Source organism: Phyllostomus discolor, chromosome 13 (assembly GCF_004126475.2).
Source record: "Phyllostomus discolor isolate MPI-MPIP mPhyDis1 chromosome 13, mPhyDis1.pri.v3, whole genome shotgun sequence".
NCBI classification, from domain to species: Eukaryota; Metazoa; Chordata; class Mammalia; order Chiroptera; family Phyllostomidae; genus Phyllostomus; species Phyllostomus discolor.
In genome coordinates, this window is record NC_040915.2 from 51,143,281 (window position 1) to 51,170,993 (window position 27,713).

Below are 27,713 nucleotides of genomic sequence, written 5' to 3' on the forward strand. Positions count from 1 at the left end.
CAACGTCATAAATAGCACATGCCTCACAGGCCTGAAACGGTCGCTTGAAATAGTCAAACTCAGGGGGTTGAATTCCCTCTGTGCTATTATTCACATTAAAATACATGTTAATTATTCACAGAAATGGGCAACGGGAATGGAAATCCAGAAATAAATCCTTTGCAAGTTCTAACTTTTGGCCAAAAATTGTAACCAAATTCAACATCTCTCATTAGCCTGTTTTCCACCTAACTCTAGCTAGCATGCGCGTGCATACACACACACACACGTGTGCGCGCCACTTTCTCCTGTTAACCTGAGAGGAAATGGGTTGCTTGGCATGACTTCGGTGAACTTGGCTCCTTCCTTTATTCTTGACCTCCCTCGGGAGGTGAGCCGGAGCAGAAAACCCAAACCACCCAAGGAGGGAGGGATGATCCACAGATGGGCTTGCTGGTCCTTCGGTAATCAGGCGTCACTCAAATGTCAATAAGTCACACGCGCTGACGTGAGTCAGAGATGATGACACAGGCCATAGCTCTTCGTGTCCACGCACGGAGCTTGCACCCTTTAAAAGAGTGGTTACATGGGTGCGTGCCGATGAGGGGGAAAGTGGCTCCGCTTAAGGCATACTGCTGTGGGTGTAAAGCTGATTGCTTATTCACTAAAAATTTTTTTTAAAAAGTGTTAAATGATTCTAGGTCACTCATTAACCAGGCCCAGAATCTCGGAGATATGCGTGCGGCTCCACCCACTGGCACTTGAAGGAGACACAGCCACAGCTCTCCTTGTCACCCCAGGTCCAGCTCCCTCATTCTTCTCTTACTTGGATGCTTGACAAATGTTCACTGTTTAGAAGCCCTACGTGCAGCAATTAAGAGCTCTTCAGAATAAAGGTGCTAAGGAAATCATTTTTTAAAGAAATAAAAATCAAACCCACACCTTTACAGTCAATTAATATGTGACAGAGGAAGCAAGCACATACAATGAGCTAAAGAGAGTCTATTCAATAAATGGTGTTGAGAACACTGGACAGATACGTGCAGAAAAATGAAACTCGACCACGTTCTTACACCACACACAAGAACAAATTCAAAATGGATCAAATACTGAAATGTTAGACCCGAAACCATAAAAATCCTAGAAGAAAACATAGGCAGCAAAATCTTAGACATTGCTCGCAGAAATTTTTTTATCAAATCCATCTTCCCAGGCAAGGGAAACAAAAGAAAAAAATAAACAAATGGAACTTCACAAACTAAAAAGTTTTTGCACAGCAAAAGAAATCATCAACAAAATAAAAAGGCAACCCACAGAATGGGAGAACATATTTGCGGATACATCTAATAGGGGGTTAATATCCAAAATTCATAAAGTACTTATAAAACTTGACACCAAAAAAAAACAAACAACCCAGTTAAAAAAAATGGACAAAGGACCTGAATAGACACTTCAAACAGGACATACAGATGGCCGCTAGACATATGAAAAGATGTTCAACATCACTAATCGTCAGAGAAATGCAAATAAAAATCACAATGAGATACCATCTCACACCTGTTAGAATGGCTACCATCCATAAAGCAACAAACCACAAGGGCTGGCGAGCATGTGGAGAAAGGGGAACCCTTTGCACTGTTGATGGGACTGCAGACTGGTGCAGCCACTGTGGAAAAGAGTATGGAAATACCTCGAAAAAAAATCTGCCTTTTGACCCAGCAATCCCACTTCTGGGAATATATCTGAAGGAACCCAAATACTAATTTGAAAGAACATAAGTACCCCTGTGTTCATTGTAGTATTATTTACAATCGCCAAGATATGGGAGCAGCCCAAGTGTCCATCAGTAGACAAGTGGATAAAACAACCACGGGGCATTTACACAGTGGAATTCTACTCAGCCATAAAAAAGAAAAAAAAAACGTTTACCCTTTGCAATGGCATGGATGGACCTGGAGAACATTATGCTAAGTAAAATAAGCCAGTCAGAGAAAGACAAACACCATATGATTTCACTCACATGTGGAATCTCATGAACAAACTGAAGCAACAAGGAAAATGGGGAGAGACTCACAGACGGAGAACAGATGACAGCTAGTGGCCGGGCGGGAAGTTAGGGGAGGAGGGATTGAGCAAAAAAGGACTTATGGGCATGGACAACAGCGCAGGGATTGCTGGGGGCAGAGGGTATAAGGGGACTAAATGGTAATGGAAAACATATAATAAATATTATTAATTTTTATAGATTTTGTTTATTCAGATCTAGAAAGAGGGGAAGGGAGAGAGAAAGAGAGGAAGAGAAACATCAATGTGTGAGAGAAACATCAACTGGTTGCCTCTCACACACCCCCAAATGGGGACCTGGCCTCATGTGCCCTGACTAGGAATTGAACCGGCAACCTTTTGTTTGGCAGGCCAACACTCAATCCACTAAGCCACACCAACCAAGGCAAAAATATATAGATTATTTTAAAAAAAGAAAAGAATAAAGAAAGAAAAATCACATCTAAAAACGTTACGGTAAGAAATGTGACTAAACCTGGCTTGTAGCAACAGTCCCATAAACAATAAATAATGAGATCGGAGTATGTGGTTGGAAGATAAAGGAAGAAAGGTCATTGCAGCTTTCTGGAACTTTCCTGGAGAGCCTCTGAAAAACACTGATGTTGATCAATGAAAATACTCCGTGTGAGCCTGACCAGCCTGGCTCAGTTGGTCGAGCATCATTCAGCAAAGCCAAGTTCACCTGTTCAATTCCCAGTTAGAGCACATGCCTGGGTGGCCGGCCCAGTCCCCGGCTGGGGCGCTGGTGAGAGCAACTGATCGATGTTTCCATCCCTCTCTTTCTCCCTCCCCCTCTCTAAAAATAAATAAATAAAATCTTTAACTTCAAACATGTTTTATTTATTTTTATTTTTTTAAAGATATTTATTTATTTATTTTTAGAGAGGGAAGGGAGGGAGAGAGAGAGAGAGAGAGAGAGAAACAGCAATGTGCGGTTGCTGGGGGTTCTGGCCTGCAACCCAGAAATGTGCCCTGGCTGGGAATGGAACCTGGGACACTTTGGTTCCCAGCCCGCGCTCAATCCACTGAGCTACGCCAGCCAGGGCCAAACATGTTTTATTTATTTTTAGAGAGAGGGAAGGAGAAAGAGAGGGAGACAGACAGTGGTGTGCCAGAGATACATTGATCAGTTGCCTCTCACATCCCTTCAACTGGGAACTTGGCCCACAACCCAGGCATGTGCCCTGATCAGGGAATCAAACCAGCAACCTTTCGGTTCACACACCGGCACTCAATCCACTAAGCCATACCAGCCAGGGCATAAATAAAATCTTTTTAAAAAAGGAAAAGAAAGAAAATACTCCATGGGATACTACTATGATGGATACATGTTATTATATAAATGTCCAAATGCAGAGAATGATACAACACCAATAGTGAATCCTAATGTAAATGATGGACTTTGGGTAACAATGTGTCTGTGTAGATTCATTCATTGTAACAAATCTACTACTCTGGTGTGGGATAGGACATTGATAGTGGGGCAGGGTATATGTGGGAAACCTGTGAAACTTCTTCTCATTGCTGTGAACCTAAAACTTCTCTTTTAAAAATTAAGTCTTTAAAAAAAAATGATGCCCAGGGCCCAACTCGACCAATCAAATCAGAAACAGACAGACTGGTAGTGGGGCTTGGGCAGCACCATTTTTATTGAGCTCCCTGGTGATTCTAACATACACACAGGGTTAAGAACCGTAGTGCTAATCGGAAGGAAGTGCCCGTGATTTAGGTCTAGGCATTTAAAACTCATAGCATGACCATCCCCAGAATTTGGTGCTAGGTGGCATTTTGGCCACGCCAACTGGTACTGGTGCTTTGGCCACTCCCCAAGTGGGAACACAATTTTTAAGTCAGTCATGGTAGGCTGTGAATTTCAAGACAATGTACATGCTTCAGACAATGATAAAAAACTATTCCTGTGCCCTCGGTTTTAATAAGTCAACTAGAATATGCCATTCTCATGAATTTCTATAAAAGAAATATACTAGAGCCAGTTAACATGGCTCAACCTAATATATTTATATTCTGTCTATTTTTCATTTAGAGACTTATGTCAATTCAATTACTAGCACCAATGATAAGCCCTCAATATGTATTTCTGGAGCGATCAGATCCCCCAATATATATTCTGAAATATTATCACAGCTTTTTTTTTCTAAGATTTCATTAGCCATCCTTCTCGCTTTCGAAGCAGCAACAGCAAATTATGGCTGACATTTGCATTATTGTAGAATTGACCAAGATGTAAATCATAGCTTGGGCGGTTCAATACAAAGCTGACCTCAGAGCCACCAGACTAGTTACCAAATAGGACCCTGTCCTCTACAGGTAGTAACTCGGCTGGTCTAAAATTACCCTGAAATGCACCATTTCACCAAGAGTGGTATTATTAAAGAGCTGATGCTATTGGTGTTTTAAGGAAAGTTTGCAAAAAAGTCATGTAGGTACTTGGGACTGCAAGCTACACGTGATGTGCACAGAATTACAGGGAAGAAACTGTCTAACCATGAAGTTCTGTTGACCCTGGAATGAGACAGAGGCACCTACTAACCAGAGTCTTTCAAGAATTTCCTTTTGTTCTCAAACTTCAATAAATATTTTCGTATCACTTTCTGTAAGTGGATATGTATGTGAGATTAGAGATAGATAGATAGATAGATAGATAGATAGATAGATAGATAGAATGGTATCCCATGAGAGGTACCTGTAAACCAGTGGTTCTCGATCAGGGACAATTTTGTCACCCAGGGGACATTTAGCAACATCTGGAAACTTTTTTTTTACTTTTATAACCAGGGCTGGAGCGCAATTAACAGCGAATGGGTCGAGGCCAGAGATGCTTCTCAACGTCCTGCAATCCACAGACAAGCTCCCACAAGAATTATCCAGCCCCAAGGGTCAATGGTGCCAAGCTGAGAAACCCTGCTCTGGAAGTTATAAAACTAAGAAAGCCACAGTTCCTGTCCTCAAGGAAGTAGCAATGTGGGAGAGAGAATTAATGCCACTACCTTTATCAGCAATGATCATGCACATTTCCTGAGCACTTACTATGTGCCAGGCACTGTGCCTGGTGTTCTAAGGGTTACCTCGCTGAATCTTCCCAACGAACCGGTGTGGTGGGTATTGTTGTCCCACGGCACTGGTGCTCAGGAACAGCTTACTCTGTGGCCTCTACATTTTCCTACATGGTGGTGATTGGGGTGCGGGTATAGGCTAGTGTAGCTGCAGTGCAAAGTTGGGCTCTGCAACCCAACGGTTGTGGGTTCAAATCCCAACTTTAGTACTACTTGGCTGCGTGGCCTTGCAGAAAGCCAAGAAAAGTAGTCAAGAAAGAGGCTCATAAAAGCGAGGTCAAGGAGGCAAGGAAAGTAAATCACTTTAGGAAGTTAACTTCTATCCGTGACTGGCTGTGTGCAGTGCTGGGAAGGCAACTCTGAGCCAGAGCCCAGGACAGCTTGGGTACCAAAAAACATCCATAGGCCAGGTCAGTCCACAGCCACCCCCAGAAAAAGCTCAACCCACACACAAAGAACAACTCTTCCTCCACGTCTTAGTAACTCAGGGGTGGTAATGAAATAGGAAACAGTGCAGATTTTAGAGACCCAGGCTGGTTCATGCTCCAGGCTCGACGAGGTGCAGTACAATGAGGATGCTAATAAAAGAACATGCAGCCTGCCCACACATTGCTTGCCTACTCCTCCCGGCCACAGCTCCGACACATAGCCAGTTATCCCCATGGAGAGAGAAGGCACTTCTGAGCAGCGGGTGCATGCAGCCACCCACCCACACACAGCAGTGCTGTCTCTTCGAGCACGGGCACAAGTTTGGGTTTTCCTTTTTTTCCGGCTTCTATTTTCTAGAAAAATTTACTCTGAAAACAACACCTCTTCCTGATACACATCTGCTTGGTAATTAGAGAGACCCGGGGAGTATTAATAGAGGCAGCGGTATGTGCCACAGGCGGAAGGCTGGGCTGGGTCGGTGCTGCTGCTGCAGCCGGAGAGCGTGTTTCTCCCAAATGTGTTAGATGTGGCCTAAAAATTGCTGCACGTGGAACTTCAACATTTAAGTAAAAACGATAAAATGCCGTTTCCCCCATGTCTATAAATAAGCCACATAACTCCCAAAACACCCTTAATCAAGTTATATTTCATATCACAACATGAAGTATACGCAATACTTCATAACAAAAGAGTATACAGTCTGTACACGTGTTAAAGGACTTTCCAATCACCACGGTAATGATGGAGATCACTCTTAAGCATCAGGCCGTCCGTCTATTCCCTAAGAAAGAGGATCCGAAACTGCAGAGATGCCACCGAAAGCACAGATCACACGTGTCTCGAATCACAGATATTCATGAGATAACCTAGAATGGATGCTGGAGGCTAAAACGTGGGAATCGAAATTAGCTCAGCTGAGGGCCCTACATTAATTGTGGCCAAGGGCACTAAAAATACATGGCGCTGCAAGATGTAACACGGCGGAAGAAATAAAAAAAACTCATCAGCATTCTGCTACAAAAATATACTGGCTTTTAGGATTGAGCATTCTGAAATTTATGAACTAACTTTATAAACCTATTTAAAATACACAGCGGTGTCCACCATGATTGCACAGAAATACCGGAAATGCTGTGGCTCTAAAGAGTGCCGGAGTCCCGCTGGCTTCGGAGCATCCCCCGACACACACGTGTGCACGCACACACACACACACACACACGCACAACCAGCAGTGGTCTCCAGCTGAATAAAAGCATTTGGTTTGGAATGATTAACAAGTAACCCAAGAATCATTTATTAAAAATTGTGTTATTAATAGAAGCACAGCCTCTCAAGTACAGTCCCCACCTCTGAGCCAGTGCCCAGCTTTGCGGATTAATTCCATTGGCGTACCTCCACCTCTCGCCTGGATGGCTGCAATAACCCAAGTTACTTCCCCGAAATCTCACTCTTGTGGCCCTACTGTCCACCACACAACATCAAAGGAGCCCTTTGTAAAGTGAGACCTGGATTTTCCACGTCCCCACTCAAAATCCTGCAAAGCCTTCCTGCTCGTTGCAATTACAGATGCTCCTTGACTTGTGATGGGGTTACGTCCCCATAAACCCATCATTAAGTTGACTATACCGCAAGTTGAAAATGCATCTTATAGACCTAACTTACTGAACTCCATAGCTTAGCCTAGCCTCCCTTACACGTCCTCAGAACTCAATATGCAAGAAAACTGATGGCAACGCAGCACACTGTAGGATACTGGTTGTTTGCCCTACGACCTCACGGCTGACAGGGAGCTGCAGTTCGCTGCTGCCGCCCAGCATTATGGAAGAGCATTGTACCCGAAACAGATAAAAATTCAAGATGCGATTTCTACTGAGCGGGTACTGCTTTCACACTGTTATAAAGTTAAAACATCCCAAGTCAAACCACCGAACCACCATAAGTCAAGGACCCTCTGTAAAGCAAAATCCAAACCTAACGGCCCTACCCTACCTCAGTTCAGACCACATCCCCTCTGCATCCTGAAGCTCCAGCCACCCTAACACGCTTCCTGTTCCCCGGACATCCCCAGGCTAGTCCTGACCTGGAACATGGTCATGCCCCATCTAGGCTCTGATTTCTTCAAAGCCCCAAATGCCATCTGAAAACTTCTTATTTATGAGCTTGCTCATCCTCTGTCTTCCCCCAACAGAAGGCTAGCTTCCGGAGGACAGGAAACTTGTCTGCCTTTTTCATAGTTAGCCCACAAGGCCTAGAACAACACATTCGTTGAGTGAGTGAATAAATGAGTGAATGATGCACCAAGAACTTCTATGCCCTGGGTAGCCTTAGTTCAAAGGTCACAGTGGGACCCAAAAAAAAAAAAAAAAAGAGCAATGCCTTCAATCCACACTGGCATGAGAAATATTCCTGGCCCTTGCACAGGTCAGCGATGTCACAATCACACACGCTCTTCCCTACTCAAGCACTTGAAAGTGGGGGCGGGGGAGGGGTGACATCCAGGCTGGGCACAGCACACTTTCTCCTTCTCCAGCACTGCGTTTCAAACCCCACTTAAAATGGAACCTACCAGGGCGCTGAGCGTGTTTTATGGGAGGCACAGGTTTAGCCAACATGTCACAGACTCCCTCCACAGTAAAACACTGAATGGAGGAATTAGGACATCTGTCAGGCACCCCACATGGAGTCTGATTCTCTCAGTGGGCAGAAACCAGCAAGAGGTCTTCATAAAGTGGAAGGAGGGAAGAAAAGAGAGCTGAAAGCCCTTTTAGGCCCATCCTCACCCCTAAATAACAATAACAAATATGAAACCAACACGCACTTTGCTCCAGGGGCTCGCATTGGAGGCTCTCCGTGTCCCCACAGCAACCCTAAGAGACAGGCACTACTACAGCCCACACTTCTGCACGAGGGACCTGTGGCCGAGAGGGCTGCACACAGCCAGCAAGCGCCAAAGCTCTGATTTGAGCCCATGCCTCTCTGATGCCAAAGCCTGTGCTCTAGTCCATCCCAGAAAATAAAGAATGCTTCTATCGGCTCTGCACTAAATGTTGAAAAAGTTGCCTATCCTCTGCCACGTGCAAGGTGTGTGAAACTTAAGAAGTAACCCAAGCTTCTTGATCATCACTTGCCTTATCTGTAAAACAGTGGGTTGTTGTTAGGATTCCATGAGAATGCTTGTCAAGCACTCAGAACAGCACCTGGTACAGACTGAATTCTCAGTCAATATAACCGTTGTTATTCTTAGGCTACTCTGTAGGTTCTGCATAATCCAGCTAAGTCATGACTATTAGAGGCAGGATAGAACAGTGGTCCTGGCAGCAGCCAGCTATAGGGGTAAGTCTTAGATCTGTAACTACCTCTAAAACTTCAGAAAAAATAACTTAACACCACTGAGCCCCAATGTCCTCATCTATAACATGGGGATAATACCAGCTACTTCACAGAGTTACACTGATACTTGACAAGATAATGCACGTAAGGCACTCAACATAGCTCTGGGCACACAGGAAGTACTCAGCAGATGACAGTTCCCATGAGCAGTTATATAAACTGTGCAGGAGAAAATGGTATAATCCCTGGCCACTTTAGTCTAATTCAACTTGACAAATGTTCATTGAAGACCTGCCAGGGGCAAGCCATAGGTAGGAAACACAGTCCCAGTCCTTGAAGAGCTTGAGCAGCTTAGCAGGACACACGGGACACGAAGGAGTTACGAATGAAAGGCTGGCTGGGGTCTTGGCATAGCAGGCTTGACTGCCAAGTACAGGAGTGCCATTAATTCTGTGTACACTGTGATACTATTGAAGGTCTGAGCAGGAGAATGACATCATCCAACCTCTGAGTTGGAAGACTTCCACCTTCTGTGGAGAATGGATTAGTGCCAGGAAAACTGGAGGCAGAAGAATAAGTTAGGCTACTGCAATAGTCCAAGCGAAAGTCAATGACGGGTGGCGGCGAGGACAGAAAGATGGGCATAGATGCAACTGTCGTCCTAGAAGCACAACTTAGAGGTCTTGGCAACTGATGGGATGGCAGAGAAGGTTGAAGAGAGTTTAAGATGACACTGTTTTCTTTTCTAGAAGGGTAGGGAGAGTGGCAGTTTCTTAAATGAAATGAGGAAGCCAAAACTAGCACCTGGTGGCTCACTGAGTGAGCGCGTGAGTCTGTCTGTGTTGGGAGGTAACAGAGGACAGAGACGGTGAGACGCTGGTAGGACATTCCGGCAATGATGAACACAGAGCACTCTGGGAGGGAGGCCATGGGGCAAGGAGAGTTAAAGTCAAGGAACTGAATGGGATCCCAAGAACAGGCTAAAAAGAGAACTGAGGAGGGAACTTGAGAGAACAGTATGTACATTTAAGGGCCCGGAACAGGAGACAACAGCCACCAAAGAATGGGAAGGGCAGAGTTAGAAGGAAAACCAAGTTTCCAGAAGAAAGTAGAACATTTCAACTCAAGTGTGGCAATTAATGGTATCACGTGGGGAAGTGGAAATCACTGGGTTGGTGGTTTGGTGCAATCAGTAGCTTCTGGGACAGTAACTTCCATAGAGCTGTAGAAGTTGAGAAGGGGGCACTGCGCGTGGGCTAGTCTTTCTGGAAGTCTGTCAGAGAAAAGAAGGTGAGTGAGGGCAGGAGACAAAAGATAAGTAAAACAGAGAGAACTGCGAGAAATTCACTTAGGCAGAGGGAAGAGTTGCCAAACTGGCGCACAGCTTGGGAACATATAGCACCATTTAGTCAATTACTGTCTTCTTAGGGGATCCGAGGCAACCATGCAAATTAGCCTGTGTAGGCCAGCAAAAAAAAACCAACACTTGACAGATCTTTTGGAACCTCATCTTTGGGACTGGGCTAGGACGGTTTGGACTAGATTTCCTAAAGGTATCTTTAAGACAAATGAGAAGGCGGCAGAATGGTCCTGCCAGGCCTACAAGGCAAGCAGGCACGGTCTAAATAGAGAACAGAATAAGGCAAGCAGAACAAGATGTGCTCAACTAAGAGAAAGAAGAAATTGAATGATCAAGAGGCGAGAACCGAACACAACAGAGGGGAAAGTCAGACATCTGGTCCAGATAGTGGCAGCATGGAAACGACCCAGGGCAACTTAGGGCAGGAACCATGAGCAGGAGCTAGTTATGGTTTTTAACGTATTTGGGAAGTACAGGGGATGCATATCTCCTTGTCCCAGAGTACATTCTGTCATTGACTATTACTCTTTTAAATCAAAACACAGATGAAGCTCTTTGCAATAGGGATCTGGGAGTAGTGTGCTCAATGACTGGGGCTGGACCTGGAAAGGAAAACAATTTTTAAGAGAAGATCCCCTACCCTCCCAAGCATTTTGGTAAAAAGGAAGTTGGACTGATTGGACAGGTCAGACTGTCTTGCACTGGAATAAGCCACCCCGGGGTAGATGACAGGCGGCAGCCTGGAAGTATAAAATGTGAGTTTGAATTTGCATAGCGTCATGAACAAACGGAGAGCTGCCGTAAAAATGATTTGGGTCGATCCACCCAATGCTTACTGAGCAACTTGTGTATGATCAGCCCGAAGATACGGTAGAGAGCAAGACCAGCGCAGCTCCCTGTCCTCGCCAAACTTATTAGAGTCCAGCAAATAAGAACTCTCCGTGTTTTTCGGACCATAAGACACACCTAGGTTTTAGAGGAGGAAAATAGGAAAAAAAATTTTGAAGCAAAAAATGTAGTAAAATATTTAATAACATAAATGACATAATATTTTGCCAATGTAAATGTAGACAGAACTCAACAGCAGCATTAACGACCATTATTCCTCCCAAATTGGGGGAGGGAAAGTTACGTCTTACAGTCCAAAAAATACAGTATATATGCCTGTGTTTATGTGTGCACACACACCAGATAAGTCTCTAAATGAGAAGAGGATGAAGAAATCAGAAAAATCCTAGAGCTACACAGTCCTCCTACTCGCTAAACTCGCAGAGATTGAAAACAAAATTGTTTAGCACTTAGACCACCTCTGGGTTCTCATCCCACCCTGTCCCAACACCACTGCTTGTCACTCTCCACTTCTGAGACAAACATGTGAACCTGGGGATGTCGCACAAGTTTCCCAATTGCTATTGTCTATGACATTTATACTTGGCAGGATAGCACACTTGGCTAAGAGACTCTGCAGTCACACTGCCTGGGTTCGAGTCCCAGCTGAGCCACTCAGGGCTGCGTGGCCTTGGGTAAGTTGCTTGCTCTCTCTGTGCCCAGGTTCCTCACATGTAAAATGGGATCGATGATCATACCTTCCTTGTGGGCTGCTGTACAGTTTAAATGAGTTCATCTGGGCAAAGTGCTTGCTACAGAGCCTGGTACAGAGCTGATACGCAGTAAGGATGAGCTGTTGTTATCACTCTGCCCACCTGAAACTCTCACTACATTCCTGTCCACTCATCCAAATCACTGTCCTTTAAAACACCAAGCCAAATATTTTACTTTCTGCTAGTACGCTTATAAACTTTGTTCCAATACATTTGTTGAGGGTCTGCCATGTCCAGTGCTCCAGGAAAAGCAGGGTGAGTAAGACCCAGCCCTGCCCTTGTGATCACAGTTGACTAGGGGAGATGGACAGACATTCCAACAACGATCATCACTGTAATTTTCCAAGAATCATGAACCAGCATTACCCATTAAGTGTCCCTGCACTGGATTGTGCCTTACTCTCCTAAAACAGATGTCCAATTTGTGTTGTGATATTTGGCAGCAAAGGTGTTTGCTTAGTGTTCCCTGAATTGTTTCACACATATATGCTTTGACGTGTCCAACTTGATGCCAAGAAACCCATTCTGGGATTGGACTTTCTAATTCTATCCCCCATCCACCCCCTCCCAACAGTCACTGGCTACCGGGTATTTGACAACTGCATGTTAATTTGTGGTTGGTCAGAACATTAAGCTTCTCCAGCAGAAAAGTTCCAGGGCCTGGGAAGCTGGGTTTCTGCTCTGACATAACTTTGGACTATTTAATTATTGCTGAATTCTTCCCATATCCTCTTGGCATAAAAAGGACACTGTGCATATCTAGAATATTGTATTCATAGTAACAAAAGTAATAAAAGTAAACATCTATTGAGACTTCGGTGTGCTGGGTACTAGATCAAGTACTCTAAATGCTCCACGTAACCCCCCCAACAGCCCTGAGAGGAGGCATTATTCTTATTATCCCACTTCGCAGCTGAGGAAAATGACATGCCAAGAGGCCCCAGCAGAGGAAGAGGCACCAAAATCTGGTTCTCTAAAAACCTGGGAAGGCAATGAAGGAAGCCATTTTTCATTCTGTACCCCCACCCCATCCAAGTGTTTAGACGGCTGGCTCCAAAAGGAAATGTTCAGACCCACCCAAAAGGCAAGGAGAAAGCCCTGGGCCAAAGGAAAGAGTAAACCCCCTTCCTAACAAACACAGCCTACTCACACGCTGTCATCCCACAGACTCCTGTCTCGTGAGAGCCCCTGCTCCTCTAAGATTTCCAACTTCTCCAAAAGCAAAAAACCAGCCCGTGTAAAACTAACACAAAATATAAAACCAACTGACTTTTTCCTTCTAGAGATTAGAGTGAAGGTTTGTAGAGATGGACTGCTTCAGCAAGAGCTTCAGTGAGACAGTATCTCGGATCTCGGAGGAAGAAGGAACCTGAAGAAACATACCCAGCTGACAGGGGAGGGAAGAGAGCTGGGACGGATTCTACTTTGAAACCTTTACATACTGATTTCCGTTACTACCCTACTATTATGAAATTCAAGCAAGGAGGAGCTCACAGGAACCACCGGGCATTCAGAGCTTGGGAATTTGGTTTGGGTTACTGCTGGTTAAAAAGAAATAGAGGATACTCACCTACTCTCCAGCACCAACCAACTTCGCCATAATCCCACCCCAAAGACAACCCAAATTAGTTCTGTAGAATCTCTCCTACTCCCTCCAACTCAAGCTGCAAGGAACTCCCACTAAAACTCAGACACAGAATACTGAAATCGAGAGCCTCATTAAACCTCTAGAGAATGATGCACTCAGTGGCTTGTTTCAAAACAGTCTGGGGGCCCAAAAAGGGCTGCTAACAAATGATCGCAACCATTGAAATCATTCTCACTGCCAGAGCCTCTGCGAAAATTCCTCATTCATTCAGTTCCACCTCTAAACGCTTCATTCAATTCACTGGTAGCAGATCCGGGGTCAATTCACCGAGCACAGTAGAGCAACATCTGCAGTTTCCTCGGTGGTGTGAAGAGTGAGTAACAGCACAGGTAATCGATGTGTGTAAACAAAAACCTGCGATGCTGAAAACAGGGAGGGGAGGAGAAATCAGGGAGAAACACCGTGTCCCTGGTGGCAATGGTGGTACCCCCAGGAAACGCCTCCCTCATCTCCAAATGAATTTTGTAAATACATATTTAAAAAAAAAACTGCAGGGGATTCTAAGTGATTGCATCATTTCACCTCTTTTATTAAATTTCTAAATAATAACACTCCAGTACATCCAGGGTCACCTACATCCAACAGGTGGAGTGAATTTCTAAAACGGTTTTGTAGGTTTTACCCATAGGGCTGCCCGTGGCAGTAGAGCCAAGTCTGAAGGCAAGAGCACATTAAAGGGCATAAGATGAAAGAAAATCTCATTCCAAACCCAAATTGGCATGGAAAGGGCATTAAAGTCACCTCTAAAACAGGTACTACAATTCCATCTTCCAGGTGGATTTCTTTTATTTTATGAGGATCTTATTAAGCATTCTGTTGGAGAATGGACAGAAGCTCGTTTTATGCTCTAGAAATATATTCTGAACTACCAAAAGTGAAATAGCGTATCTTCAAATACAGTGAGCAATATAAACACAATCTGGGGGAAAGGATCATGAGTACATTAAATCAACAAATATTTATCAAGTGCCTGGGCCTTAACACTGAGATGCCCTGTCAGAGAGCTCCCTTGACTGAGCTTTCGGTGAGAAGCAGAAAGATGCAATTACAGAGTTTCTGAAAAATAAGCAATTAATCACACGCTGCTTCAGATGAATTGTCACGCCTGTGATTTCCCCATATCATTCTGCCTTTGCCCCTGAAATCTAATCCCTTGAGTCCTCTCTGATTTTTCAGATCACTGATTAGCACTAAGCAATCTTCCATTCTCACCCAGCCAGCCCACTACTGACCAGAACTAGAACTCTCCACACGCCTCCTTCCAGTCTGATCTGTGACCTTCAGTGCGCTGCATGTGTCAAGGTTAAGCTGTCCACTAACCATGCATCCTTTACTATCGGGCCTCCACTTCTGCCCTGCTCTTCAACGCCAGTGCAAAACCTCGCAGCCCTACTGGGCCATTTCAAATCTATTCGACGGCACATTCAACAGCTAGTTAGCTGTCTGCCTCTCCTCCCATCATCCAGACTGCTTTGGGGTTGCTGAGCAAATTAGCCAGAAAGGCACAACCAACACTACCAAAATTCAACCCCAAATTTTACACCTGACCCCTAGGCAGGAGGGAGAGAAGGACCATCTCAGCATCTTTCTAAATAAAAATCTGCTCAAATTCAATCACAGCCCTCAACCTATCTCATGTCAAGTGCCTAATTCTCTGCAATAGTCTGAAATCTTTTCAGGAACATTACTGTCAAAATAGAACCCAAGGGGAGACACCATCCAAGAACCAACATGACATCCCTTCAAACTGATATCTGAGCTACAAGCACAACAAATGGGGAATGAGTCCTGCCAAGGAGAAAATCAAATTCTGTTCGTCTCCTAAGTGGACAGCAACTAACTACCCAACATTACCCTGAGAGCCTCCAAGTGGCTCGGAAGCCAGGGCATCGGAGGAAGAACACAGCCGGTCCAAGACCCGCCTGGGAACCCCCACCTCTGAACACAGAATGTCATCAGATCATGAGAACGAAGCAAGACACCGAGCTCCTACATCCTCAGACGCTACTGCATTTTAGATAAATTCCCAGACGCTGGAAGCCAGGACCCTCCAATCCCAAGTGCCATGCTAATGCGTTTTTCATTAGCTTCTTCAAGAATGGAGAAAAGACTTATCACATCAAGAGGTTTACAGTAATACTTACACTTCCATTTTCTCGTCTCCTGGTTTGTTCGGTTTTCCCCCCGTGAAGCCCAGTTTCTGGGGATCGGTGACTGGGCTACATCACACTCCCTCCCGGGGGCTCGCAGTACCGGGGCTTTCTCCAGCTGCCAGCACTCTGCCAGCTCAGAGAGGCTCGGCTGCCACAGCCTGATCTCTCGGCAGACTCTGAGCAGAGCTGAGCACCTTCCCAGTGAGAGCTCCGCTACAGCCACTTGAAGCTCAGCAAAACCCATCAGGAAACCTTCAGATACATTTTTTTACTTTTTTTTTTTCCCCAGCACAGCCAAGGCAGCAAGCTCTATCCACCCACCTGAGAACGAGATGGATACCTAGATGGATGGATAGATACACAGATGGACAGCCCACCTTAACCCTGCACATTTCTCCTCCCACCACGGATCCGCACTGTTAGATATTCCCTACCACCTCCTCCCCTCTCAAGAAGACCCAAGACTGAAAAACTAACCCAAAGTACCCAATTGGCAATTATGATGCTGCAGACAGGAAGAGGTACCTTAAACAGAGCAAAACGAGAATATTAACAGCCCAGCCCTCCAAAGCCCAAACAGGTAAATTGCTTTCCCAATGCAGGCTGGTGAACGGCTTCCCTCCACTGCACTCCCCCCCACCCGCCCACCACCACCACCACCACCACCACCACCTTTGGGCTCTCTACGCCTTGCATCAATGCAGGTCCCTTAGAAAGTCAAATTCTCACTTACTCAGATCTACCAAGAATCCCCAGTGCCTTGCTATAGGAAAACCCCACGAACGGCAGCTCTTCACCAGAGAAGCCTGAGGGGCTCAGCTGGCACGGAGAGGACGAAACCCACGAATTCTTCTCTGGTTCATCAAAATTGGAGGTGTCATCATCAGACTTGAGGGTGGGAACGAAGGGGGGAGGAGCTGGTTAAAGAAAAACAAGAAGAGAGGAGGGAAGGGAGAAAAATTCAGACGGATTCAACACTGTTGCAGAGAAAACCGCCTCGCTCCCTCAGCGTTTGCGATGGCACTGCAGCGCCTGCTTTCAATCTAGCTCGCACAGGCAGCCCCAGCCCGGGCTCTTCCAGCAACAAGAGATTAACCCCTTCTCTGCCAACATGGCCACCCACCCGCAGACAGGCTGCTTTCCCTGCCGGGGTAAACTGAAGGATAAACTCAAACAGGTCACTTGGTGGGGAAAAAGCACTTGGGGAACTCGTGTGCGCAAGCTGCTCATCGCTGCTCGTCGTGCATTGCTGATATTTCCAGAAAGCTCCTACGGAGCATAATCCAGCCGGTGCCAGCATGCCCGATGACCTAAACCTATCCGTTTTCTCTTCCAGACAGCTCTACGTTATTAATATTTCGTGCTGATCGTTGGTGTAAGATGGAATTTCTACGTTTTGTGGATTAACTGGAACGAGAGGGGGGAACGGAAAGGAGGATTTGGGAGGTATGTAACTCATGTTAGGCTAGCACTGCAGTCTAGCTCATTCACATCCAGATGAGTATACTTGGAGCTCTCACTAACCACTTTCTTTTAGTTCATTATCCCTCCTCCCCAGTTCGAGCAAGCCCCCTGAATCCACCGCAGTTTAATCAGCATAATGAAACACCAGGCAAATAAAGTTCTTCCCGGTGATTTACAGCACCCCTGCACGCTGACGGTGTTCATGCACCGAAGGACATGAGCGTCCTACCTCGTTAAGGCATGGCTCCCAGCTAGGGGTATCTTACATCTTCTCCACTTCTGCACACCTACTAAACTCTCTCGGTCAGGGAGGTGGGAACTCGTCCATCAGTCACCAGGAAGCTGCCCATGGTGGTGGGCTCCCAGGGGTGTAGCCGGCCAGAAGCGTTACCATGGCTGCAGGCTGAAGCATCTGTGGCAGCCCGGCCCAGCGAGTTGGTGAGCTGGGCATCACATCCCCCGCAGTGCAGGCTTCGTGCTCCCCACTCTGTGCGTGCTCCGCTGTGGCTGTAACCCCACCTGGCCGACTGCGTGGCAGGGGCCAATGCTGATCTGAGTGACAGAGCAGCATGAGTCACTGCCGGAGCTTGCTACAGCGCCCCCTAGGACCGCTGTCACAGCCCTTCACAGTCCAGACTTCTTTTTTAACTCCTTGTTGCCCGGACCAAGCTGTGTGCCAGGTCTGAGCAGTCTGTTTTCTGCTTACAGGCTCGAAAGCTTCTGGCTGTTTCCAAAGTTCCCCGATGACGAGAACATCGAACATCGGAAGCAGCACTGGGAAGCACATGGGGTGGTGAAGGGATGCGGAGGGGGCAGGAGATGAAGCCAGAACGAAAGAGTCTGGCTGCTCCGGGGAAGCACAAAAGAGCAATCTCAAGGCTTCAGGTGCACTGGGATGAGGGGGAAGACCGAAAATGTAGAATGTGCGCTGCCAGAAAACTGCTTAACACCTCCAGGCTCTCGAGAGAATTTAAGTCTTCCCTGTTAGTGCTGGACTCTACTTGCTTAATACTTTAAAAATTAGCTGATGGAAAGAAAAACTACATTGAAGGCTCCAGCCTACTTCCCATGTGTACTTCCGTCAACACAGCCTCAAGTCCAGTCTGATTTCAATTACCCAATACCTTTTTTAAGCAAAAAAAAACCCCTGTTTTTAATAATTACATTTCATAAGAACCAAAAGGTTTTGCATCCTAAAATAAGGAAACTCAGATCAAGATGGAAGAAATGTATGAAGAGGAGAGATTTGCAGAGGATAATAATACAGAATCATTGCGGTTAATGGGACATACTTTGCAACCTGAGTGGACTCAAGCTCTAGCTCTTAACAGCCTGTGACCTTGGGAAAGTCACTTAACCTCTCTGAGCCTCCCTTTCAACACAGAGATAACTTTCTCAAAGGGCTCTTGGGAGGTTTAAGTTAAAAAAAAAAAACATACAAAATGCTTGCACAGTTCTCAGCATAAACACTCCACAAAGACTGCCTGCTATTACTCTTATTGCTCACACAAGAGTTTATTACGATGCTGCGTGTGTTGAAGTCTGGTGAGATACAGCAGGGTCTAAACTGAGTATTCTTCTTTCCTGCACACGTCACTGACACACTCCTATGGATATTTGTGTTAATCACATTATATCATTGAATTCATATCAAAGGTTTAATTCCCTTTCCACTATATACTAATATACCTTTCAGAGACTAAAATAGAATCCCACTTCTGTGTGAGGAGTGTGATTAATACAGGGTAGGAGCCACCCTTCGTGAACTAAGTATGATTTAGAATTAGCAATTCCATCCAATAAAATAAGATTCCTCTTTAAAACTCTGTCATGCTTAAAGTTAGTCTCTGTACTCCAGATTAGAAAAAGGGCCAGATAGTCTTCAATAAAAAGCAGTCGACATGAGATGTGCCAGCTGATAACAAGTGAGATATTCACAGGACAGATTAAAAACTAGGGCTATAAACCTCCAGAGAGGTAATCAATTGAGTACAACAGTAAACTCTGAAAAGAAAAGCTTCTAAGGATCACATTTGGGCAGGAAAAAGAGCCTCAAGCCAAAGAGAAATGAGGGAACTGGAAATTGTCTATCCACCAGAAAGTGGTGAGGGTGCCCACCCTTGTCCAGGGCCCTTTAGGGGGAAAGAAACAGGGTGGCTATTAAAACTGTAATTAATCCTGGGTAGAGGGTCCGCATTTACAGTATCCTGAATGATGTGGGAACTACAGTGCAAGAAATCAACACCAATACTGGTCCAGGATCACTGAGTACTTAGGGCGCTGGCCTTCGCAAGGAAAGACTAACTTACAGGGACACTTTTACAACCCAGGACACACACACACACACACACACAATCCCTACTGGAAATGAGTTCCCAATAAAAAAGTAAAAACCAAGAGCTACACAGAGCAAGGAAAAAGAGACCATCCAAACTGCCATGAAGGAGCATGAACAGATACCAAAATAAATGGGAAAATTTATCCTCCAAAAATTGCAGATAAAAGAACCATCTAAAATGAACCACTGAAAATGTTTGACTTATTATCAAGGTATAAATGAATAGAAATTCTAATAAAAGGACAAAATACTCTGTAAAAGGACCCCACACATTTGAAAGGAACCAAGTGGAAAGTGAAAAGTATTATCACCAAACTTCAAGTTAAAAATCCACTGGATGCATTAAATAAAAGATTAGACACAGCGGAAGAGGAAATCAGTGAGCCAGCAGTCAGACCTGAAGAAATTACAGAGACCCGCGCTTCTCACAGTGTGATCTTTTAGACCGGCCGCGTCGGCATCGCCTGGGCGTTACCGAGAAATGCAGAGTCTCAGGCCTGCCCCACGCCCAGGAAATCAGAACCTGCATTCTAACAGGAAATGCAGGTGACTCGCGAGCACACTGTGATCAGAAACGTGCTCACACAGAATGCAACACACAGAGACAGAGCGGAGACAGGAGAGGTTAGGGGACAAAGAACGAGAAGGTTTAATGCAAATCTAACTGGAACACCAGAAAGAGAGAGGAGAGAATGTGCTCGATATCCAGGTGCCACATTTCAAAAAGATGATGTAAAATCTGGTCAAGTCTAAAGACCTCCAAATATGTGACTGCATGTGTATTGGAGGACTAATTCTCCTCTTTCTTGTACCTTATGGAAAATGGTCCTTTTTTGATTTTCATAAACTAATATTTTTTTGCTTTAAAAAAAAGGCATTAGTAGGTCATTGAAATCACTGGGCCAGTGCCTATGCTGAGGAAGGCACACATTGCATCTCGGAACATAGTAGGTGCCCAATAAATATTTACTGAACAGATATGCAATCAAATGACTAGAAAATACCTCTTACAAGAGAGCACCTAACATAACGCAGGCCATGAAGAAGTTACTTGATGTATGAGTTAAATAAAGAGGCTTTAAAAGTGGAGATTGTTCTGTCTGAAAAATATGTGAATGAGTACCTATATTAATATTTTCTGATACAGTATTACAAAATCATCATTTCTCCCCCACATACTCACCACACTCAGTAATGACAAGTAACAAGCCATGTATTAAGATCTACTTTTCATTGGCAAAGGCCACTCTGAAAAATAGAAAAAAAATCTTTCCCTATATATTTTTAAATAAATCAGCCTTGCTTGAGGTCACATCAGGGTACATTCCCCTTAGTGGCAGGGGCTTATCCACACAAGTTCTGGAGGATTTTATTTTTTCCCCACTAGTTATATATTAGATAGATGGCAAAACAAGGGTTTTGGAAACAAAGTCCTATTTTAAGACCTGTAGTTAATCTCTCTCCTATAAATTCTCTCTTTTTTTTTTTTGAATCTTGACATTTATTACAAGCTTTGAAGGACAAAACTTTTATTGCCTTCAAAACTATTCAAAAAATAAAAACAAAGGGACCAAATGGATTCGCCCTTTGACCCTACTTCTCTCTAACTTGCTCCATGGAGTTCCATTTACCTTACTCCTACCTTTAGTTTTTCGGCATACCGGACAGACATTATTAATATTAAAAACACAAAGGTTTTCTAATTTTGTTAGAAGGCCCATCGTCCACTTTCCCCGCTGGCACGCAAGCTCCGTGAGGGCAGAGCCGGCGTTGCGTTCGCCATTATACACCCCCCTCCCCAGAGCAGCGCCCGGCCGTCCTCACTCCACGCCTCACATCCCGCCCTTAAGGAAATGAATGAGTAACAGGAGCCTTAGATGTGGGATCATTTCTTAGACCCAATGGGTTATTTCACACCATACGCCACCACAGGAAACTCAGGGTACCAATTTAGTCATGAACGATTGACACATAAAAAATATATAAATAAATACATAGACAAATACTTTAAAAATCCATAAATAAATATATAAATAAAAACACCTGAGCTTAGATGGAGCTTATAAAACCCCTATGACTTTTCATCATTGCTTGGGCCACAAGCATTGCTAGGGCATTGGTGCTGAGTGGTGCGTGACAGAGCAGAAGATGAGTAACAGCCAACACAGTGCCATAGAAGACAAAGGCACATAAATAAGTGTAAAGAATTAGGACTGTGCCTGGAACACAGTGGGCATTCAGTTAATATTAAAGCAAAAACATTTTCTTTTTTTTATTATATTTTAATCATTGTTCAAATAGCAAAAACATTTTCAACTTCATTCTACCTACCATGATGTCTTGCACCTTAAAAAAAAACAAGTTAAAAAAAAACAGTACTTAACTAATTAGTTGCTCTGTTCAAACCTAAAAGGCTACAAAAAAATTAGCTATCTTCCAGTCCCTTAAAATCTGAGGCACTAATGTGGTTGCATTTACCCATGTTAAAAACACAGGGCTGCTGCCCTGGCTGGTGTGGCTGAGTGGACTGATTCGCCAGCCTGCAAATCAAAGGGTCACTGGTTCAATTCCCAGTCAGGGCACATGCCTGGGTTGCAGGCCAGGTCCCCAGCAGGGGGGGCGTGAGAGGCAATCACACATTAGTGTTTCTCGCCCTCTCTTTCTCCCTCCCTTCCCTTCTCTAAAAAATAGAATCTTCATAAAACAAAACAAAACACAGAACTGCAATATAAGTGGAAGCTGTTTATGTCATTTAGAGGTCAAGATGTAGATGTGAAAAGTAGAGAACACACAAACGGAGCGATGGCAAGTTTTGCTGATGTGGGTGCAGTGAGTTTTATGTGTTCCTGCAGGAAAATGTCATGGAGGTGAGTGAATTTCAAGAGTTGGTTAAAAGGTATCTTCGTGGGCTGAAGTGCGGAAGAGTGCTACTTTAGAAAAGCCACAGAACAGCAGCCCAAGAGGCTGTGGGTAATGAGGCTGCAAAGTAAGTGAAAGTGAAATCGTGGCTGAACCTCCAAAAGGGGGGTCCTGGCCTGGACTGACAAAAGGGATTATTAGGAAGAGTTTTAGAGTGTGGGGGGTGGTGTCAGTTCCTGAGACTGATAGGATCGCTTCAGAAGTGATAGCTGCAAGAGGCCAATGCTAGAAACCTCTAAAGGACAAGCCGACAGCAATCAGCATCACAAATTCTATACTCAGGAGGTGATGACAGGAACAGAGAGGATGCGGGTTAACAAGACACAGGCTACAGAAAGAAGTGGCAAAATGTAACAACTGATACAAGAGCACCACTTGTTATCACTTGAAAAATATCAACGACCAACTTCTTATTGTTGATGGGAACACCTCCAGAAAAAAGGGTTACAACAGAAAGAAGAGCAAGATAATCCAGTATCGGAGGTCCCATGAGAATGAACCAAGAGAGTAAGTTAGGGGATAGGCAAATAGAGCTAGTTACTAATATACATAAGTAATTTGCTCATGAGAACAGGTTATATTCCTTAAAGTGTCAGACAAATCCCTTATTTTCTTCCCTCCAGGTAGGAAGTGATCAGATATGACTCATCCAAACAACACATTGTATAAGAAATTCAAAAAGATGATAAATCAGCTAGAGTTCTCAATAGAATTAAGTAAATTAAGTCATCCCATCCCTTTGCTTCCCAAGTCATAAAAAAAACTTTAGGGTAATGTTGATGTGGCTGGTGACTAATTTTTACAATGTATCTTCAAAGTAAATGAATAAGGAAGTTTTGACTTGCTAAAGTGTGCTTCAATCAATCCAGCTCAAGGATTCTAGGGTCTGGCTGCCAACGGCTAAGTAGCTTCCTCTCTGGTGGCTGTTAAGAGATCTCGATGGAGTTGTGTACTTTATCTGAATCTCACCTTTCGCAAAAGCTGTGTTCCTAATAGGCTACTTAATATCAAGTTCTTGGTTAACAACCTGTTTTTCCACAGAATTATACTTTTCAGAGATGCTCTCTCCCATTTCTGGATGGCACTTTAGCCGGATTTCATGCAGCTTAGTTCTGCTTGTTTTTCCCTTCCTTCTCAGTGTAGGTACTCAGTGACCTGGGAAACACCTACATAGACTAGAAAACACTCAAAAGGCAATCTTTTCGAATTGCAACTAGGCCTGACTGCATTTCTCTGCAAAGGTGGGTTTGGGGCCCGGATGGAAGCCCCCAGACCACACTTAAACAACAGCACATGAGCTGGCTCACTGGCTTCTATTCCCCGGAACCTGCTCATGCCGGACCCCGGCAACTTTTCCTGAATTAACCTTCCCCCCAAATTACTTATACCCAAGAACACATCAGATTAGATTTATTCTTTGCTGCCATCAAGATTCTGTAGTACCTCTTCCTCCAATATTGTTTAAATTTGGAGCTCACTTCTTTTAAATTTTTACTATGAAAACTTTCACATACACAAAATGAGTATAAGGTAGAAAGACTGAATCCCCGTGTGCCCATCACACAGCTTCCACAACTAGCAAGTCCCATTTTCATTTCATCTCACGCCCTCCCTATCTTGTTTGCAGCTTGTTGATTATTAAAAACAAACCCCAGAGATCATATCATTCCACCCATAATTACTGTGGGAGAGATCTCTAGCACAGGGTTTCTCAGCTGCGGCACCGCTGACATTTAGAACTGGAGGATGCTTTGTTGCGGGGGGTTCTCATGTGTGTTGTAGCACGTTAGCAGTATCCGTGCCCTGGGAACAAGGGAAGGAAGGGGGAGGGTGGTAGAGAAGGGTCACGAAGGGGCAAGAAGAAACTTTCAGGGGCGATGGGTATGTTCATTATCTTCAGTGTGTGGCGACGGTTTCACAGGGTATACATACACCAAACTTAAACTAAACACTTAAAATACATGTATTTACTGTATGTCTATTATTCCTTAATAAAGCTGTCTCTACCCATTGGGAAGGGAGGATATTTTGTCCCTAATCCTTTCCTGGTCTAAGGAACTTCCATCCAGGGTCCTTCACCCCATGAGGTAGGAGTGTTGAATCAGCACACGCAGTCTCACCCTTTGACTCACTCCTACCCGAAGGAAGGAGGAGCTGGACACTCGTTGGGCTGTTTCACTGGGATACAGGGTCACTGTGCTGGGAGAGCAAGAACCGGGCTTTACACGTCCTGTTTTACTGCCTGTGTCCAGACGCGGCGGGCACTCAAGTGACCACTCTTGTTCTCCTGTGTCCACCAGGCCCACTGCGTGGGCAGCCTCCCTGTCCACAGGGGAAGGCCCACTGTTGTTCTCTGTCGGTCGGACAGGTGAATTTCACAGAGCCCTGCATCGAAGGTCACTGAGCACTTGCCTTGCCAAATCTGGCCCCTCCCTGGCTGTCCATTCTGTGTTCTTCGTTAGCCAAAACTCTGAGGGACAGGAAGGTGGGTCTTAGAGCCCCAAGGGTCAGCGCTGCACCTTTTCTTCCTGTCACCAGGGGTCAACAGGGTTGGCCGCACCTGCTTTCTCTTAAGTGGGACACTGACAATTATTTCCAAACCCTCGGGCTGGAACAACCTGGACCTCCTATTCTCTGTCCCAGGCTTTCATCTATTTTTTGACTCCTGCCAACCGCCCTCTTTAATGCTATCCAAACATTCCCTCAGAATATGCACCTAAATGCAATCACCGCACTTCACAGAACCGATGAGAAAGTTGGCTCCTGCATATGGTCCCAGATGTTTAATATAATTTTGAATCTTTGGCCAAATCATTTCCATGGTTGCCTGGTTGTGGAAGGTTTTCTGGCAAGTGAGAATTGAAGGGCTGTGGACTCCAATTTATGGGCTTTCTCCACAAACCCATTTCCTGTTTCCCATCTTCCCCCGGGAAAGGCTCTAATGGACCGCACTTAGTACCAAACTGGACTCTAGCAGTGCAGTGTGGGCTGACACTGAGAGGCCCTGCAGGAAGAGTCACAGGAAACCTCAGGGGCACGTGCTGGCGGGCCGTGACCCATCAGGTCACAAGGGGCCTCATTCATGGAGAACCCAGTGACGAAAGTCCTCAAGGCTCAGTGTCCGGAAAATCGAGTCTTTTCTGAGCAAACCATTCTGCATTTCTTTCTCATGGGACGGAGGATTCTGTGACTGTTCATAGTCTGTTTCGCTTTGGCCACTCGAAGGCCGACGGTCCCAAATCTGTCTTCCAGCAACTTGACGGGAACTTGCTTGCTTTCACCTCTAGCCCTGACTTGATCTCCTCACCCTGATATTCCTGTCACCCAGATTTCCACCTTTTTTATCTTTATCCTTTCCATTCCGCAATTATAGCTAAAATAAGAAGTTTCAATATATCTTGGAATAAAGTAAAATACTACATATATTTAACATCTCTGGATGTAGCTTCTAAAGTCAGGCTAGAGAGGGGGAATCCTGTAATTCTCATTCATAAGCATTTAGCTCTTTTTAGTCTCTTCTCTCCTGTCAACGGCTTCCTCTCTAAAAACAGAACAGCCCTCAAGAGACACATCAATATTCACCTGTATATCCCCTAAGACTACAAGAGCTACTGGCCATATGTCTTCATTAAATTTTCTAAAGCAAACATACTTTTCCCTGACCAGTGTGGCTCAGAGGGCTGAGCGTCATCCCACAAAGTGAAAGGTCACCAGTCAGTTCCCGGTCGGGGCAGGCTCGGCGCCTGGGCAGGGGGTGTACCAGAGGCAACCAACGGGCCTTTGTCTCTCACATTGATGTCTTTCTCCCTCTTTCTCTCTCTCCCCCACCCCCACCCTTCATCTCTCTCTAAAATGAGCAAACATGACCTCAGAGGAGGACTTAAAAAATGTAAAAAGTCAAATGCACAGAGGCAGAGAACAGAGCACTGGTCACCAGGGATGGAGAGGGGAACGGGGCAATGTTGGTCAAAGGGCACGGCATAATGACTGTAGTTAAAGACACTATCCTGAATTCTGGGAATTGTTAAGAAAGTAGATTTCAGGTGCTCTCACAACAACAACAACAACAGAAAAGGTAAGCTCTGACAGGTGTAGCTCAATTGGTTGGGTGTCATCCTGCAAAGCAAACAGACACTGGTCTGATTTGCTGGTCAGGGCACAAGCCTAGGTTGCAGGCTTTGTCCCCAGTCAGGGCGCATGTGAGAGACCGGTGTTTGTCTCCCACACCAGTGTTCCTCTCTCTCTTTCTCCCTCCCTTCCCCTCTCTCTAAAACAAATAATAATTTTTTAATAAAAGAAAAAAGTTAACTATGTGAGGAGATGGATATATTATTAACCACAGTAATTATCACTGTAGCTTCACTACAGCAATAATTTCACCTTGTATATGTATATCAAATCACCATGCTGTACACCTTAAATATATACAAGTTTTACTTTTAAAAATAATTTTTTAAATAGTCAGGATTCGGTTGGGTGAGGAGAATTCCCTTATACAAATGTGGGGGCTGGGGGAGGGAGAACACGTGTTAAAGATAAGGAAACGCTAAGGTAACCCCAGAAGGCCAGGTGAGTCAAGTGCAGCAGCAAGAAGTGTTAAGATGACCAAGACTATCAGTAATCCATCACAGGGTCATCTCCTCCCAAAGATGACCATGACCTTCAAAAACGGGCCTCCTGATAAACATCACGGGCCACATTCTACACTGACGTGTACCCTCCACAGGCACTGTATAATTTACAGAACAGAGGTTACACTTTCTTGTAAACTCAATAAGCCTAAAACCTATAAACAGCCTGAAAGGAAAAGATTAGAACGAAATCTGAGAATTCTGACCCAATGCTAAAAAGTCAAGATTTACCAAAACACAAAATAAAGTTACTCAGGCAGTTAATCACCATTCCTGACTTACCTGAGGAGAAATGGGTTGTTAGGAATAATCAATAAGTGCGCACATAAAAAAATTAGCTGCTTATTCAAAAATATTACAGAGATAAAAAGGCAAAGCAAGAAAAGATTAAGTATTTGAACAGCAACTGAAAGAAAATGTATAAAGTCTTTCTAAAAGCAAAATAGACTGCACTGAAAATATATTGCTAATTAAAAACTTGGAACCTTGGAAGTTCGGGGGGGATTGATGCTTAAAGATTAGAAAAATAAAACAACGTGGCTACCAGAAGGAAAAAGTTCCCAAGAACAGACTTATGGAAATCCAGCCTACTTAAATATTTTGTCAGGGGGTCACAGAAACCATCAGAATGGCTTTCAACTGGATAATACTGGATTTTCAACCCAACTCACATATCCCAGCTGAAGGTGCAAGCTGTGATAATTACAGCATGGTTCCAACTAG

The 27,713-nt window shown here is 44.6% G+C and overlaps 1 protein-coding gene across 20 annotated transcripts in view; it reads right to left on the minus strand.

Moving 5' to 3' along the window:
- Nucleotides 1-27,713, minus strand: part of CIT (citron rho-interacting serine/threonine kinase) — a 142,585-nt gene that overhangs the window by 80,062 nt on the left and 34,810 nt on the right. For 15 of the 20 annotated variants that reach the window (XM_028527119.2, XM_036014609.1, XM_028527115.2 and 12 more), the window contains one exon: nucleotides 16,372-16,555. In XM_028527119.2, the coding sequence (XP_028382920.2) occupies nucleotides 16,372-16,555 (184 nt within the window). Of the gene's footprint in view, nucleotides 1-16,371; nucleotides 16,717-17,331; nucleotides 17,657-27,713 lie in introns of those variants that run through there. The other 5 variants (XM_036014613.1, XM_028527120.2, XM_028527117.2 and 2 more) reach the window with 3 other exon arrangements.